This window comes from Curcuma longa, chromosome 17, assembly GCF_044706935.1.
Source record: "Curcuma longa cultivar G26 ecotype Majalengka, Jawa Barat chromosome 17, ITB_CL_G26_1.1, whole genome shotgun sequence".
Classification (NCBI taxonomy): Eukaryota; Viridiplantae; Streptophyta; class Magnoliopsida; order Zingiberales; family Zingiberaceae; genus Curcuma; species Curcuma longa.
This window is the reverse complement of record NC_133877.1, coordinates 2,173,845-2,192,421: the sequence shown is the minus strand read 5'-3', so window position 1 is coordinate 2,192,421 and position 18,577 is coordinate 2,173,845. Positions and strand designations below refer to the sequence as shown.

The following is an 18,577-nucleotide window of genomic DNA, read 5'->3' as shown; positions in this document are numbered from 1 at the left end:
AGAGCCGAGTCGACCAGAGAGCCGAGACAAGAGGCTAAGCCGAGAGTCGAGTCGAGGCCTGCGTTCAACGCAGTTTCCTTAAAACAGATTCGTCCCCTCCGGCGGTGCTTAGAGGTCACGACGGACGTCTGTTTCCCAGGATACAACGACAGAACCGCGCTAACCACCAAGCACAGGCAGATCGCGGCGAACTGAGATAGTACCCGAATGCTATCACGAGAGAGAAAGAAAGAGGGGACTAGAGGTGGATTTCACTTTGAAGTTGAGTTCCTTTGCTTAAGACTAGGAGTCTTATATAGGTTCTCTCATCTAGACGTTACATTCATGCTAGACGTTACTTTTATGCCATTAATGCATTTTATACGTTTATGCATAAAATTGCATCAACGTTCATGCAATATTAAATTGCATAAAAATATTTTCAAGTGGCAAAATGTTGGTTTATTCGCTTGGACAAATTTTGTCCTGACCGGTCCGACATTCGACGTGCGCAGGTCGCGCTCGCACACAAGTTGCCTTGCGGGTAGTGCAATCCGGGCCCTGGATTTGCACCCCCCCTAAGCATTTGTTCACAACATCAATGTTTGTGACACAATATAAACCAACAACTATGCCTTGAAACTTCCAATGTGGGACTATATTCCCATTCACAAAGGAGCTTCCTCCTTCCACCATTTTTTATTTTTCCATTCAAATTTCCAACAATCCCCCACATGAATGGAAACAGGGTATGTGATAACATTCAGCAGTTGAGTCCAGTATAGGATAGGTAGGTTTTACCCTTTGAACCTTCCCTTGTGAAGATCTGTTTGTTTACTAGCTGACAGTAGACACGATGTCCTTGAACTGTTCTGCCGTTTGTGTAAACATTGACACATCTCACCCAGGACTCTCCCTGATACACCTCAATTCTCATGAGTGTGTTCGTTCTTGGCCATGAACACGCCTGGTTCTGTGAGAAGATCTAAGAATTGTGCCTTCAATTCTCTTCGAAGCGGCCCCACTTCTTTCTCACATAGGTGATCACTCAAGAGTATTCCACACTACTCTACTGGATCATTAAAAGTCGTGTGCTTACCCTCCATCTTATCACTGTTTCACTGGGGCATTTCCCCCCACAGTGATGTTCCTTAGTCGGTGCAGTTAGGTTGTCCCTTTGAACCTAGTTCTTGGGATCTCCAGTCTGCATAGGTTGGGTTTCCTTTGCACCAACATTTCTTATCGGCATCAAACCCATCCCTCGCGATGAGCTAGCAACTAACTCTCTGTTTAACCCTTTGGTTAGCGGATCCGCTAGGTTATCCTTTGACTTTACATAGTCAACAGTGATAACTCCCGTTGAGAGTAGTTGTCTAATAGTATTATGTCTACGACGTATATGTCTAGACTTACCATTATACAGATGGCTCTGTGCTCGACCAATTGCTGATTGGCTATCGCAATGTATGCAGATTGCCGGCACAGGTTTCGGCCATCTAGGAACATCTTCTAGAAATTGTCGTAACCATTCAGCCTCTTCACCACATTTGTCAAGAGCTACAAACTCAGATTCCATCGTGGATCTGGTTATTATGGTTTGCTTTGAAGATTTCCAAGATATGGCTGCACTTCCCAAAGTGAATATATATCCACTTGTAGACTTAGAGTCTTTCATGTCCGATATCCAATTTGCATCGCTATATCCTTCGATTACGGCCGGATATCTAGTATATTGCAGTCCATAATCACGAGTATATCTCAAGTACCTCAGTACTCTTGTTATCCCTTTCCAGTGCTCAACACCGGGATTACTCGTGTATCTACTCAGTTTACTTACTGCGTATGCTAAGTCTGGTCGTGTACAACTCATTAGGTACATCAGACTTCCAATCACTCTAGAGTACTCTATCTGAGAGCTACTCTTTCCTCGATTTTTCGATAGATGTTGACTCATATCTATCGGAGTCCGTGCTAACGCAGTATCATTCTTGTTGAATTTTTCAAGTATTTTATCCACATAGTGGGACTGACTAAGAACAAGTCCTTCAGCTGTTCTAAGAATTTTAATTCCTAGAATCACATCAGCTAGGCCCATGTCTTTCATGTCAAATCTTGAATTCAACATATCTTTAGTGGATTTGATTATCTTATCATTACTCCCAATAATAAGTATATCATCTACATAAAGACATAAAATGATATATTCATTTCCTGTGTCTTTCATGTAAACACATTTATCACATTCATTGATTGTGAATCCACATTCCTTCATGACATTATCAAATTTTTCATGCCACTGCTTTGGTGCCTGTTTCAAGCCGTATAACGACTTTACCAATCTACAAACCTTATTTTTCTGTCCTGGTGCAGAAAATCCTTCAGGTTGTTCCATGTAGATTTCCTCTTCTAAATCACCGTTTAGAAAGGCGGTCTTTACATCCATTTGATGTATTTCCAGATTCCATAGAGCGGCAATAGCCAACAATACTCTGATGGAAGTTATTCTCGACACCGGAGAATATGTATCAAAGTAATCAAGGCCTTCACGTTGTCGGTAACCTTTAATTACCAATCGAGCCTTATACTTATCAATCGTGCCATCTGATTTTATTTTCTTCTTGAAAATCCACTTGCAACCTAGTGGTTTACTCCCCGGGGGAAGATCCACAAGTTCCCAAGTATGATTTTGCAAGATAGAATCAATCTCAGATGCAATTGCCTCTTTCCATTGAGGACCCTCAGAAGAGTTCACTGCTTCTGAGTAAGTTTGGGGATCACTTTCCAACATGAAAGTGATAAAATCCGTTCCGAAGGATTTTTCTACCCGAGCTCGTTTACTCCGTCTAGGCTCAACCTCAATTGGTTCATCTACTTCTTCTTCCTCTTGTGATTCATATATCCGTTTTGAGGAACTTTCTTCCTCTCGGGTCTTATAAGGAAACACATGCTCGAAGAATGAAGCATTTCTTGATTCAATAATCGAGTTCTTGTGTATCTCCGGTACTTGAGATTCATACACAAGGAATCGATAGGCACAACTGTTATGTGCATATCCTATAAATATGCAATCCACAGTTTTTGGTCCTATCTTGATCCTCTTCGGATCAGGCACCATTACTTTGGCAAGACACCCCCACACTCGTAAATATTTATAGGATGGTTGTCTTCCTTTCCATAACTCATAAGGGCTCTTCTCAATTTTCTTTCGGGGAACCTTATTTAAAAGGTAGTTAGCCGTTAACACAGCTTCCCCCCACATGTACTCTGGTAATCCAGAGCTCAATAGAAGAGCATTCATCATCTCTTTCAGAGTACGATTCTTTCTCTCAGCAACACCATTTTGCTGAGGAGTATAAGGAGCTGTTGTTTCGTGTCTGATTCCATGTTCAGCACACAACTCAGCGAATGGTGATACATATTCACCACCTCGATCACTTCGAACCACCTTAATCTTCTTATTAAGTTGGTTTTCAACCTCATTCTTATAGAGAACAAATTTCTCTATAGCTTCATCTTTACTTTTGAGAAGATACACATAGCAATACTTTGTGTTATCGTCTACAAAAGTGATGAAGTATTTATTGCCACCACGTGTTGGCGTACCTTTAAGGTCGCATACATCGGTGTGGATTAGGCCGAGTGGTTCACTGCTTCTTTCAACATGTTGAAAGGATGACCTTATCATTTTTGCTTCAACACAAATCTCACATTTGTGTTTCGGGTCAAGGTGGAATGTAGGTATGCTTTGCATGTTAATTAATCTACGCAGTACATCGTAGTTAACATGTCCTAGTCTACCATGCCACAAACATGAAGACTCAAGCATATAGGTGGAAGAGCTTTCATTCTTATTAATTTTTGGCCGAATAGCCATTACACTGAGCTTAAACAGCCCATCAGTTACATAGCCCTTTCCTACAAACACTCCATTCTTGGATAGAACAACTCTATCCGACTCACATACAATGCGAAAACCATGCTTGCTTAAAAGTGATCCGGAGACCAGATTCTTCCGAACCTCCGGAACATACAACACATTGTTCAGAGTGAGCTCCTTGCCCGAGGTCATCTTCAGCACCACCTTTCCTTGGCCCATTACGTCCGAGGTTGCTGAGTTCCCCATGTACAGCTTCTCCCCTTTGACTTCTTCAAAGTTGTGGAGCAGCTCCTTGTTGCAGCAGACATGTCTGGTAGCACCAGTGTCCATCCACCATTGTCGAGGGTTTGAACATACCAAGTTCAGCTCAGTGATCACCGCACAGAGGTCGTCCACCTCTAGTCCCTCGTTCAAGTTGGCCTCCTGCTTCTTCTTCGGCTTTCTGCATTCCGAAGATTTGTGACCGACTCGGTCACAGTTGAAGCATTTCCCAGAGAACTTCTTCTTGGATACGCCTCCTCTGGGTCCAATTTTGGAAGACTTAGAATTCTTCCGTTTCGAGCTTTGACCGTGCTCGACCACGTTGGCTTTTTCAGTAGCCTGAGAGAACATCTTTCTCTCAGAACTTTTATTGTCTTCCTCGATTCGGAGTCGGACAATAAGGTCCTCCACATTCATCTCCTTTCGCTTATGCTTCAGGTAATTCTTGAAGTCCTTCCAGCTGGGAGGGAGTTTCTCTATGATCGCTGCCACTTGGAAGGTCTCACTTAGCACCATGTCTTCCGAGTGGATCTCATGCAGGATCACCTGAAGCTCCTGGACTTGGCTGATTACAGTCTTAGAGTCAACCATCTTGTAGTCCAGGAATCGGCCCACAATGAATTTCTTAGCCCCTGCATCCTCCGTCTTATACTTCTTGTCTAGGGACTCCCACAGCTCCTTAGCCGTTCTCTTCATGCTATACACAGCGTATAGCGAGTCGGCAAGGCCATTGAGGATGTAGTTTCTGCATAGAAACTCAGAATGATTCCAAGCTTCCACTACAGTTGCATCCTCAACATGCTTGGGAGGTTCCTCAGTCAAGAATCGAGCCAGATTTAGCGTGGTCAGATAGAAGAGCATCTTCTGCTGCCAACGCTTGAAGTTCAACCCAGTGAACTTCTCTGGTCTTTCCCCATGAGCGATTGGAACATTACCAATCGGGGCGGAGGGGGCCGTCACAGGTTGAGTCTGTTGCACCTCAACGTTGTCTGTGGCCATCTCAATAGAACCGAATCTGTTTTAAGATTGTTGGACAATCTTTGCCGGAGAGATTTATATTTTATTGAATTACAATACAATTCAACTTATCTGTAGAGATGACTTGAACTGATAATTTCAAGCTGCCAACAGGGGTTGGTGTGTCCCGATCACCGGTGCTAAATCAACCGAATGGTTGAGTCGCCGAGTGCCGAATCGGGCGAGATGCCGAGTGCCGAGAGCCGAGACGGCCAAGTCACCGAGTGTCGAGTCGGTCGAGACGTCGAGTCGACCAAGTCGCCGAGAGCCGAGTCGACTAAGTCGCCGAGAGCCGAGACAAGAGGCCGAGTGCCGAGAGTCGAGTCGAGGCCTGCGTTCAACGCAGTTTCCTTAAAACAGATTCGTCCCCTCCGGCGGTGCTTAGAGGTCACGACGGACGTCTGTTTCCCAGGATACAACGACAGAACCGCGCTAACCACCAAGCACAGGCAGATCGCGGCGAACTGAGATAGTACCCGAATGCTATCACCAGAGAGAAAGAAAGAGGGGACTAGAGGTGGATTCACTTCAAGTTGAGTTTCTTTGCTTAAGACTAGGAGTCTTATATAGGTTCTCTCATCTAGACGTTACATTCATGCTAGACGTTACTTTTATGCCATTAATGCATTTTATACGTTTATGCATAAAATTGCATCAACGTTCATGCAATATTAAATTGCATAAAAATATTTTCAAGTGGCAAAATGTTGGTTTATTCGCTTGGACAAATTTTGTCCTGACCGGTCCGACATTCGACGTGCGCAGGTCGCGCTCGCACACAAGTTGCCTTGCAGGTAGTGCAATCCGGGCCCTGGATTTGCACCCTAAGCATTTGTTCACAACATCAATTCTTGTGACACAATATAAACCAACAACTATGCCTTGAAACTTCCAATGTGGGACTAAATTCCCATTCACAAAGGAGCTTCCTCCTTCCACCATTTTTTATTTTTCCATTCAAATTTCCAACAGTATTCATCATTTTCTTCTTCTATATTTATACTACTTTCATCTCCTTTAGCCTTTATACTAACTTGAGTGTAGGAGTAGTTATATCGAATCTCCTCGGTGCCATCCTAACTTTCATTGAAGTATTGCAATTTTTTTTAATTTGATGCCTTTGACCTCTCTCGAACTTTTTGCATCGTCACTTCAGCTGTCATCTCTAATCGATTCATCTGACCGCGATCTCAAATAGAAACATACTATATATCTGTATTGGGTATAATAAAAAGGATCAAAAGTTAATGAAACAGATTTGAATATTGTCGAATTTCCTTTCTCTTTTCTCCCATCTCCAACATCAACTACATCAAGCATCACTTTGGATCCATAAATCCAAGAGCTTGGGTACTTCCATCGAGCAGCCCAGGTCAACAGGCACGTAGCGGACGGGCACGGCGTGCAATAGAGCAGTAGTAACGTTGACTTCAAGTCAACCATTTATCAAATAACAACATCAAGCGCTGACTCCAAAGTCAAGCAGAGATTAAATTTTAATCGACAGGTATCTATCATTATTTGTGGATTTTTTTTTTAGTAAAGTCAACCAGAGGTCGACAGGTATTAATGTATTCCTTTCCGTAGTGGACGGACCACGGCGTCCATTTAAGCCTCGGCGGCCACTCTATAAGCCTTGATGAATTTATTTTATCGAGTAATTTTAATTTTTCATTAGTCAAATTTAATTTGATAGATAATATTTAATTTTGTATTAATAAAATTAGATTTGATCGGTAATATTCGATTAAACTCAATTTAATGTTGATAATTAAGATTTTAAGATTTTAAATTTTAATGTATATAATAGAGTGTGACCGTATTGGTCATTAATTAGGCGATTAGTTGCCCTAAGACAATAATGAAATGATCATGATCTGTTAACAATAAACTAAACATTTGAAATTCGAAATTCAACTACGATGAATTTATATAAATTTTCTCTTAAATGGACAACAAACTTAAAAATGACTGTTAACTGTTACATGAATCATCATTGATCTTCGTTTTTTGATTTACATGATTTATACAAAATTTTCATGAAATTGGATCAATCATCTTTATGATTAATCGATCCGAAAAGTTATATATTTGATGTCAACTAAAAAATTAATTAGTTTGGTCAAATATTTCTATTTTTTCAACATTATTTTTATTTAAAAAATGTATACGATGGAATTCAAAATTCCTTTTTTTCCCTTTCGAATCTAATTTTAATTAATGCTTTTAGTAAATACAACTAAAAGAAATTAACTATTTTTTAGTGCAATAAAATTTTAAATCTAAATTTAAAAAAAATAGTATTCACAAATAATATTAATATATATTAACATGAAATGTTAAGGGGTTTGAGCTGGCTAAGTATATATAACTTGGTTTATGCCAAGTCGATCGTGCAATACTCAACTCAATTAGTCTGAACCAATCGAGAAGGATAAGTATCGAAAATATTTTCAACATTTTAAATATATTAAAATAATTAAGGGCATTTTTAATTTTAAAATTAGGTTCTAAAGAGTTTCGACCACGAACTAAAAGGTTTAAATCCATAATATTAGGAGAAATTTAACTCCTAAACCAGAAATTAAGTGACTTGTAAGTCCACTAGTTTAATTTCCACCTAGCAATCCAGATCCACAGGAAAAGTCGACAGGCCTTGCCCTAATAAAAAAAAAAAAATAAATAAATCTCAGTCAATCGCATTGACTCAATCCCTGAGGTGATCGATCCGATCCCACGGAAGTTTTCCACCGGCCACCAGGGTAAATCGGGAAGCGCACACAGCGGTCAACCCAGATGTCCAACATCCTTTGATTGTAATCCCCATTTGGAGGAAAATTTCTACAAATACGCCGTAGCTGGAGATCGAACCATGGGTACCTGAGTGACAACCTGGATGTTTTACCGCGGCACCATGGCCCCGGAGACAAATAATAAATCCCAGTTAGTTGCATTGACTCAATCCCTGAGGATGACCGACCCGGTTTCACGGAAATTTTCCACCGGCCACCAGGGTAAATCGGGAAGCGCACGTAGCAGCCAACCCAATTGTCCAGCATCCTTTGATTGCGATCCCCATTTGGAGAAAAATTTCTATAAATACGCCGTAGCTAGGGATCAAAGCGCAGGTGCTGGGTGACAACCTGGATGTCTTACCGCGACCTAGCTTGCCCTAATAATATTGACTCCAAGTCAACGTAATAGAAATAACAACCTTAGGCGGTGACTCCAAGTCAACATACAGGTCAACAGGTATTAGATTTCTTTCCCTGCCCCACGGGGCACGGCGTGCAATAATTAAGCCTCGGCGGCCGCTATATATATACGTCTGCATCCTCCTCCTCCTCAACCGGCAACTCAGATATATCACGAAGAAGCAAATTAAGCTCTTCTATGGTGAGACTACAGTACTACTACTTGTGCCGTTGTAATTCCTTGTTTCAGATCGCCTCCTTTCTCTTTTGCTTGCTGCTCTTATTCTTCTCGCCAGCTGAGTCGCAAGCGCCGCCGCCGCCAGTCAAGCCGACGGGGAGCGCGACTCCTGGAGGCTGCGGCATCCCACCTTTGAAGTGCCATCCCACGCCTCGAGTGTCTTCTCCAAAAGCACCATCCGCAGCGAACTATTATAAGGAGGGTCTCATCAAGCCTGCAGATCAACCTTTCTGCAGCACCTCTAATGGACGTCCATATTCATGCACGCACCCGTAGACAGGGACGACGGACCCTCCTTAATTTTTTTTTATATAATTAGAAAAGGGGCATAACAATAGAAGGCGAACGGGGAGCTAGCTAGGCAACGACGCTTTCTGTTCTTCTTCAACGTAAACACACATCTTTCGTCCCTGATATAAAATAATTATCGACTCTGATCCTAGATAATCAATATGTTTCAGTTAATTGCATGCCCTTAATATGTTTCACTTAATTAAGTTGGAGAATTAGCAGATTTGTATCTGATCTTCAGAATTTGCTTTCTCTTCTATCCCTGATATCAACTACATCGAACGTCACTTTGGATCCGTAAATATATGTTGAAATTGTCAGCCACCGATCGATCTGCAAAAAATAATATTTGAATTGTGGTTTTTGTTTTTTTTCTTTCACTTTCGCTTTATATTTGTACAGTTATTAGAGTTGTTAAACGGGTCAATACATGACGGAATGAACTAACCCACTAGAAATCCATCATATGGTGAGGTTGGACGACCGGTCCACCAATTTGACAGGTTGAAAAATTTCTAACCCAATCCAACTTAAGACGGCCTGTCAAAATATAAAAAATTTTAAATTTAGATTATAGTTTAAATAGGTCAAGTTGAAAATTTTAAATTTATATTGTGATTTAAATGGGTTAACTCACTAATTTATTGAATTTTCTCTTTTAATTTTAAATTTTAGAAAAATAAATAAATTTTTTCAATCCATGGGTTAACCCATGCGGATCATGGGTCTAGACAGGTCGATCCACCTGAACTCACCTTAAAATGAATTAATAAAATTTCAACCTAATTCATTTAAATTATTCGACGAGATACGGATCTAATTCAAATTAACAGCTCTAACAGTTAGATGGGCATATATAAGTCGATCAATAATCTCGTAGTTTGGCAGAAATAATCGAGCAATCAACAAAACTCAATACGCCAAATTGGGAAACGACGTATTGTTGTCTTTCCATGACTTAAAAACTTTCATTTAATTTTTTTAATGAGCATATTAAATCTTTTCTAGCACAAAGAATAATAATGGGCGAAAATTCTCTTATACAAGGAAAACAGAAGAGGATTTCAATTTAATGAGTATATTAAATCTTTGAATTACAAAATCTTTTTTTTTTATACAAGGGAAAAGTCTTGATCCATTTGAGCATCACATTTTGTGATCTTGATAAGAACGTCTTCTTCCTCGCTTATCTTCTTCATTGCGATGAAAACTACGATTATTGTTCGATTCCTATATATAAAAGATCATTTTGCATTTACAGGAACTCCAATGATAAGTAAAACATAATGACTCAGAATCAGAACCGAAAGATCAAAAAAGAAGAAACTCAAAGAAACAAAAACTATAATACAAAATTCAAAACCTAGAACAGAGCTAGAACCTAGAGACAAAAATAAAACCCAAAACAGAAATCAGAACCCAGAATCTAAGACATAGAAACTAAAATCAAGAAATCAAAACAAAAAACAAAAAATAAAAAATCAGAATCATGAAACGAGAACTTAGAACTAGAAGAGAAAAAAAAAATTCAAAAACCAAAATCCAAAAATAAAAAACCATAAAAATAGAAATCAGAACTCAACGCAAAATAAAAAATTAAATTTAGAATAGACCATCCGCCAGATTAAACAAAAAACAGACAAAACATAAACAAACAAACAAATAGACTAAACAGATCAAAGTATCTAATTAGCTCAAGTCGATTCGATCAACAATATATTGTAGAAATAATTAATTATAACTAATGCAACAGATGAAATCCTTTTTCGATTTAAGTTAACCAATAATATATTATAATAATTATGAATTATAATTGTTATAATATTATAATAGTTACTTTATAAACAAAATTTCAATTTTCAACTAGAAAAAAAAATAAAGCATCTATAATAATAACAATTTTGGTGATTTCTAAACAATCTTGGACGATTTTAAATTTCACCGGTCCCGCTGGGCCCCACTCCTACCGACAGCGGTGGGTCCAGCTCTCGCTAGCCAAGCGTGCGCTGGCAGAGCGGCGACGACATCGCACACGTGGGGAAATGAATGGCGTGAGACACGGGTCAAACTTGTACACGTACGAGTGGGAATTTATCAACATTGAGCGCCAAAACATGCTCGATTTCAGCCGTCCAATTCACGTAACGTCATGTCGCCACGGGCTTAATTATTGGTGGGCCCCCACTGGCCTTTCGTAATTATAACATGAGTATTGATTGACGTTAATGACAGCTGTCAAGCGCCCGACGGCGTAATCGAATTGGTAGCCTCCGAAATATAACCGACGTAACAAAGTTGCAGAAGAGGATAAAAATTTGAATCCTGGTGAAGTCAGGCAACACCCTCCTGCGTCGTGACCAACTATAATTTCTCGATTTATCTCTTTACAGATGGTCGTAAGACCGATCGTGTGAGGCCGTTAAGATGACGAATTTCACTTTTTTACAGAAGAATTGGTACTCGATCGAGCAGCAGAATTATCCTTGTAAGAGTAAGATTCGAATCCACTCAGATTTATTCCCTCACAAGGTAGGATCTATTTTTAATTACGATATATTGTAAATTAATTTACTTTAATGAAAATAAAAACTCTAAGATGTTAGTTGCGAAGTGATTTATCGTTAATACTTTTGATTTACTTTTCTAAAAAAAATAGTAGAATTAAATCGATTATTTTTAAGATTAATTCGTTAGAAGAGATAGATATTTGCTTTTAGTTTATAGTGGAAAATTCACTTTTCAATGCAATCAAAAGGAGTTAAACTTTAACCTCAAAAATCTAAAATTATTTGTTCTAATCTATTTTTTTATTAGCATTCTCTTTTGTATTTTAACTAAATAACAATAATAGTTTTCTAAGTATTTCCTTCTTTTATAGAAAATTGGGCACAGGCCAAAATATTTTATTTTTATATAATACAAGGGTAAAATTGAAATAATGGATAAAGTACGGTGCAAAATAAAATTTAATTAGGCTGCCAACGACGGCGAAGACAATTCCACGCGGTGGGACCATGGCTGTGTCCCTCCACGTGATCACCAATGAACCGCCTCTGGATCGGACGGCGGAGATCTCCACGGACCGCCGCTCGACGTATCTGGACCGCAGGATCCCGACCGGGCGACATGATGGGTTGCCGCCATATGCCCGGCAATGGACCGGCATGGTCCAGTTCGTTGTTGGCCTCCGGCCCGACCGGCCTCGTTGTCGATTTTAAATCCCTAAGACGTTTCCACGCATTGACGCAGAGCTTGTCGTCTACGGCTCCGCCTCTTCCCCTTTTCCATCGCGCTATAAATCGATAACAAGATCGTCTCGTCGGCAACCGACTCATCGTCGCCTTCGACAATCGGATCTCGAGGTCTCGTAGCTGCATCTGGCCAGACGAAACCAAGCGACATGGCGAGCTACGTCGAGGATACCGAGCTACGCCTCGGCTTGCCGGGATCCGATGCGCCGGCGGCGAGGGGCAGCAAGCGATCGCTGCCGGATCAGGATGACGAAGCGGGGGACGAATCCTGCTGCAGGAATGGCGGATCTGCCTCGGCGGCGAAGTAAGTCTTGTCGTCGGGATCAAAGATGCGAACTTTATGAGTCTGTTGGTGGTTTTCGTTTGTTGATCGGTTTGTGTTCGTTGAGATGCAGGGCGCAAGTGGTTGGGTGGCCGCCGATCCGGACGTACAGGAAGAACAGCTTCCAGGCGATGAAAACGGAGACGACGACGGTGGAGCCGGAGGCTTCTGGGTTGTACGTGAAGGTTAGCATGGATGGTGCTCCTTATTTGAGAAAGATCGATCTTAAAGTTTACAAAGGATACATGGAACTCAAAGAGGCGTTGGACAGTATGTTCAAGTGCTTTTCCCAAGGTGAGGAAGCTTGATTTAACAATTATTATCATGATCTTTTTGTGTCGCGCGACAATTTAATATGTATTTTATGTTTTTTTATTGTACAGGAGAATTATCAAGGAAGGAAGGATGCAATGGATCTGAATATGTTATTTCTTACGAAGATAAAGATGGGGATCTAATGCTAGTTGGAGATGTTCCTTGGGAGTAAGTATCATAATTTCCTTATAATCAGCTTGATTTGGCACTAATTCATGGGCGCTTAGCTGACTGGGATTTCTTTGATTTCATGTTTGCAGTATGTTTACATCTTCTTGCAAAAGATTAAGGATAATGAAAGAATCTGAAGCCAGAGGTTTAGAATTCAGACAATAAAAGATCAGCTACTTCTCTAGACAATAAGGAACCGAGTATTTCTTTATTAAAAAGAGATAATTTTGCTTGGATTTGCTCAAGTTCTGCTGAAAAGAAAGCTTGAAAGAGCATGCATCTTCTGAAAACCAAAGATGCTAAATGAAGATATCAAAGAAAAAAAAAAAAAGAGTAGCAAGACAAGATGCTACAAAGATGTTTCCAAGCTTGCATCAATGTCAGAGATTTATATATAGTGTTCTTCAGGACTTGCCTTCCATGCAATTGTACAGAAGTTGTCTGCCTGTTTGTTTGATACTATAACATGTCAAAGTTGAATTTTGTGGCTAAAGATTTGTATCTTCCTGCTATTTTGTATAAGAAAAGAAAAGATCAAATTTTGGGGATATCTCTCTTGTTCCTTAATTGTGCCTTTAAGGGTCTGATTCCTTGATAGAAAAGATATGCAGGAAAGAAAAGAAAAGACTTATAGAAACACTTTTCTTAATTAGGAACTTAATTAATAGTTTGTTGATGGAATTAACTAACATTGTTGGAGTTGTAAAGTGAATCAAAGTCCTAAATATCTAACAACATATTATATTGTTCTTAGTCATGGTGAGCTTAGTTTCGAAGAACTTTCTTGGCCAATCAATCAATGTATCAACAAAAAAAGAAAGGAAATTTCTTAAATCTTTTCTTCACAAGGCTTAAGGAGACATGTGATAATGCTCCGACAACACATGTGATCACTGTGAAAGTGAAGAAGGGAGAGTGAAAATCCCACAACAGATCATTTGTGAATCATTATTTCAGGATACATCGTGGAAGGTAGCAGTAGATATCATAACTCATTGTGCACACACAGCAGCTCCATCATCTCCACATGGGATGATGACGACCCTCAAATTAGCTTCAGACTTTTGTGTTTCTTGGCTGAGAACTCCATGATTCGCCAGGCAAAAGAAAAGAAAAGCTAGCTGTTGTTGTGACAATCAACCTAAAATGCACGCTAGCAGACGACAGTTCATTGGTGCTTGGCCTATTCAGATGCACAGCGACACAGACGTTGAAAATCTGAATGAATGTGGGCGTAGTTTTAATTGTTGGTCTGCTAATGAAGTGTGAGATGAAGAAGGATGCTGGAAACGCACAGTACTGTTCGTTGTGAAATGGAGGAGGAGAAAAATATCAACCACAAGCATCGGTTGGTGCATTTGGACAAGGTTATAAATGAATTGAACGCTCTTGATCATTTATATATGATCATGTATACATATAAAATTAATTAAATTAACAAACTTAACTAACTCGTTAAATTAAATTAATAAACTTGAACATGTTGCGGTAGGATTAATTAAATAAATAAACTTGCATAATTTATTAAATGACCCGTGGGAAATTTAGGGCCGAACTGGTCATATATATATAGTCAATGGGGCTAACTGAGATTTATCATTGAATAACGTTTGTAAATTATATTTATCAATAAAATTTTTATTAACATATTATTTATATATTTTTAAATAAATAAATAAATTTACATTATTAAATAATCAACTAAATAAGAGGATTAAAATGTAAAAATTTTAAATAATCAAATAAGTTTGAATTACGAATTTGATAACACCTAAATGAACTAAGCTCAAATTATAAAAAAGAAATTTCAATAATCATTTTAACAACCTATTTTATTTTAGATTTGACTAGATTATTTTATTAAACAAATTTAAATATTATAAAACTTGATTTGATCTGGGCATGTTTACTTCAACAAAAAATGAAATCTGTCGTTCTAATGACCCCACGACTATGTAATTGGCTATGACAAAGGAAGGATGCTAGCATTATCTCGATTTCAAAAATTTTCAACTAACCCAATTTAAGACATATTGCGAATCAAGTTCACTAATTCATTAAATTTCCTCTTTTAATTTTAAATTTTGAAGAAAATAAAATAAAATTTCTTAATATGCGGGTCAAGCCATGTGAGTCACGAGCTGACCTATGCTGATTGCGAGTCTAAGCGGATCGACTTATTTGAATCTACTTTAAAATAAATTAATAAAATTTTTATCCTAACTAACTCAATTAGATCCCGGAGGCAATTTGTGTATGTTTACAATTATATTTGGTTTGTAGGACAAAACACTGTTTGATAGAGGGTAGAAATGTACAGGGAGCAATATATGATTTGTGGCTTGGGCCTTGGCGGCCTAGTTATATTAGTGGGCCTACTATAGAATTCAAGCTTCCATCATTTGACCGTTAAAAATCCAACGAACGGTTGGATGAAAACCCTACTCCTCATCTCACTCCCTTTATAAACTCAGTGTCTTCCGTCCATTTTCCCTTCTAGGGCTCGCTTTTACCCTAACAGCCGCCGTATCGCTCTCTCTTCCGTCATGGCCGCCGCCGCCGTTCGCCCCCTGGTCACGGTGCAGCCCCTCGAGGGCGATATGGCCACCGATGCGGCTACCGCTGTCCCGCTCCCCGACGTCCTCAAGGCTCCGATCCGCCCCGACGTCGTCCGGTTCGTCCACGCCAATTTGTCGAAGAACAGCCGTCAGCCCTACGCCGTCTCTAAGCGCGCCGGCCACCAGACCTCCGCCGAGTCCTGGGGAACCGGCCGTGCCGTTTCGCGTATTCCTCGCGTTCCTGGCGGAGGCACCCACCGTGCTGGCCAGGGTGCTTTCGGGAACATGTGCCGTGGCGGTCGTATGTTCGCCCCCACCAAGATCTGGCGTCGGTGGCACCGTCGCGTTAACATCAGCATGCGCCGCTACGCCGTGTCTTCCGCCCTTGCTGCCACCGCAGTCCCGTCCCTCGTCTTGGCCCGGGGACACCGCATCGAGTCCGTTCCCGAGATCCCCCTCGTGGTGTCTGACTCTGCTGAAGGCGTAGAGAAGACTGCAGCTGCCATCAAGGTACTCAAGCAGATCGGCGCTTTTCCGGATGTCGAGAAGTCTAAGGACAGCCAGAAAATCCGCCCAGGAAAGGGTAAGATGCGAAACCGCCGCTACGTTACGCGCAAGGGTCCATTGATCGTCTACGGCACAGAGGGATCTAAGATCGTCAAAGCTTTCCGGAACATCCCTGGTATCGACATTGCTAATGTGGAGCGCCTCAACCTTCTGAAGCTGGCACCGGGAGGCCATATCGGCAGGTTCATCATCTGGACAAAATCTGCCTTTGAGAAGCTGGATCATGTGTTTGGAACCTTTGAGAAGGCATCTGAGTTCAAGAAAGGATTTCTCTTGCCACGGGCGAAGATGCTAAACCCTGATCTCTCAAGGATCATTAACTCGGATGAGGTGCAGTCCGTGGTCCGTCCGATCAAAAAGGACGTAAAGAGACGTCGTATCAAGAAGAATCCTCTGAAGAATCTCTACACGCTTTTGAAGTTGAACCCTTACGCGAAGACTGCCAGGAGGATGTCCTTGCTCGCGGAAGCTCAACGAGTGAAATCAAAGAAGGAAAAGCTTGACAAGAAGAGGACCAATCTTTCCAAGGTACTCTGCTTAACTTTCTTTGTTGTTATTCTCTTATGTAGCTTAAAAAACAACCTTTTGTATTGATGTTAGTTTAACATTTGATACAATTGAAGAAAAACAGTCAATTCACGCCATCTTAGATTTGATAAAAAATCACATGCAATCATGCTTAATGTTGGTTGGTTAGATGGAATTAGAAGTTTATTTAGATGTCATTCAATTTTTTTTTTAGAAAATGATTCAGTGATCATATTGAAGTTTCAGAACATAAATTTACTTTTATGCCTTTTCTCTTGTATTATTTCTAATCCTCTATGCTGTTGAGTTTAAATTATTTGTATTTGTATAATGATCTATTTGAAATGCACACATTTGATATACAAGTATAGAAAAAAACCCTTCTTTTAATGAGTAATTATACTACTAACTACTTTGAACATCATTAATACAAATAACCTTGTAAAAGACATTGGGTGCTTACGCTTTGTTTGGGAGGGGGTGAGGGAAAGGGAAGGAAGGGTAAATAAACTTTGAACCATGTTTGGAAAGGAGTGAGGGAAGAGGTAGGAAAGGGTAAATTTGAACCTTCCTTACCTCATGAAAAGAGAGATTTTATTACACTCCAATTTGGGGTGTAAGGAATGGGAAGACAACTTTAAATATTGTTTGTTTTAATTTTATCTCTATTTTAAAATATTAATTCCTAAATAATTTATTTAATTTATTTAAAATTTTTAAATTTCTCTCGTTGAGCATGATATTTTCGCTCTTTTCTTTTTCACTGAAATCTCTGTTCGTTGTTAGGTAATTATAATTTTTTTTCTTTGTTCAGTAAATCTGTAGGTTAATTATTCTCCTATTGCGAATATATTCGTCGCTTCAAATCTACTATCACATGTTGCAACAATATAATATTTGTGATGTTTCATGGAAAACTTTTCATTCCTCCCAAACGAGAGGAACATAGATGCTTTGCTTTTCCTCCTTTCCCCTTCCTTCCCTTCTCTTCCTCTTCCTTTAATGAATCTTCTTCTCACCCTATCCAAACGAAACAAAGGGTTAGAGTCATCTAAACATTATCTCACTACTTACATTGAAATTTCAAATGTTTAGCTACAATACTTCTTAAGACGTACATTTTAATAATGTTCTATTTCAAGGTTCTGGCAGCCAAGCATTTGACTATACTTCATTGATCACATCTTTGTTATTTTCTTGACCCATAGTGGCGTGTGATGTTTGTTTATCTCAGAATAGCCATAAAACTTGGATTCTTGTAAAAACAAACTGTTAGCAACTGTAATCTAAGATGTTGATAAACTCTTTTGTGATTTTATTTTATTTTCTCTCGCAGGAAGAAGCTGCTGCAATCAAGGCTGCTGGTCGGGCATGGTATAAAACAATGATCTCGGATAGCGATTACGCACAATTCGATAACTTCTCCAAGTGGCTGGGCGTGTCACAGTAAGCGCGGAGTCTCCTCATTTGCTCTTTTAGCTCGAGAAGCGAAGATTTTGCTTCATATTAGTTTCGCAACCAATTTGTTTGTCATTAAGAACACCTCATTCGCACATGTTTACATTTCCTCGAGTCTACTTTGTTTGCGTGTTTATGATTCAGAATTTGGAATTAATTTAAAAGATGTTAAAGAGGATTTTGCATGAAGTTCGTGTTGTTCTGCGATTTGCCGTAAAGTTGAGCTATATTTTCAAATATGTTTTCAACGAAATGTTTGCCCAAAATCATTCAACGATATCGAAGCTTTGCGTTTAATGTGTTATTATAATTATTGTGTACATAAAATAATATTTGTTTACATGATTGAGATAATAATAAATAAGATATTCTTTTTTTATTAAGTTCAGTAATTTATTAGAATTATAGGAATTTCGAGGTTTTTCTTAAAGAAATCTTTCGTTTTCCTCGTATTTTTGGGCCGGGCCTGAGGTGCAGCGGCCCAGTAACCACAGTCCAGTCCAGTCCGTGTATGCTTCCTATAAAAATCGGTTCCTCGGTGGCGCTGTGG

The 18,577-nt window shown here is 39.6% G+C and overlaps 2 protein-coding genes across 2 annotated transcripts; both read left to right on the top strand.

Annotated features, from left to right (window-relative positions):
• The first annotated feature begins 12,155 nt into the window (after positions 1-12,155).
• Positions 12,156-13,466, top strand: LOC141848395 (auxin-induced protein 22D-like). Its single transcript, XM_074736420.1, has 4 exons — positions 12,156-12,412; positions 12,504-12,724; positions 12,814-12,913; positions 13,006-13,466. Exons 1-4 carry the CDS (start codon positions 12,258-12,260, stop codon positions 13,079-13,081), a joined length of 552 nt encoding a protein of 183 aa, XP_074592521.1. The 5' UTR covers positions 12,156-12,257; the 3' UTR covers positions 13,082-13,466.
• Positions 13,467-15,426: 1,960 nt separating this feature from the next.
• LOC141811798 (large ribosomal subunit protein uL4-like) lies at positions 15,427-18,216 on the top strand. The gene is made up of 2 exons (XM_074699852.1): positions 15,427-16,569; positions 17,906-18,216. The coding sequence occupies exons 1-2, from the start codon at positions 15,463-15,465 to the stop codon at positions 18,017-18,019; spliced, it is 1,221 nt and encodes a 406-aa protein (XP_074555953.1). The 5' UTR covers positions 15,427-15,462; the 3' UTR covers positions 18,020-18,216.
• The last annotated feature ends 361 nt before the right edge of the window (positions 18,217-18,577 follow it).

Coding starts and splice junctions, on each gene's coding strand:
- LOC141848395 (XM_074736420.1), top strand. CDS start 12,258: ATGGCGAGCTACGTCGAGGATACCGAGCTACGCCTCGGCTTGCCGGGA. Junction 12,413..12,503: donor GGATCTGCCTCGGCGGCGAA/GTAAGTCTTGTC, acceptor GTTGAGATGCAG/GGCGCAAGTGGTTGGGTGGC. Junction 12,725..12,813: donor GTTCAAGTGCTTTTCCCAAG/GTGAGGAAGCTT, acceptor TTTATTGTACAG/GAGAATTATCAAGGAAGGAA.
- LOC141811798 (XM_074699852.1), top strand. CDS start 15,463: ATGGCCGCCGCCGCCGTTCGCCCCCTGGTCACGGTGCAGCCCCTCGAG. Junction 16,570..17,905: donor AGAGGACCAATCTTTCCAAG/GTACTCTGCTTA, acceptor TTTCTCTCGCAG/GAAGAAGCTGCTGCAATCAA.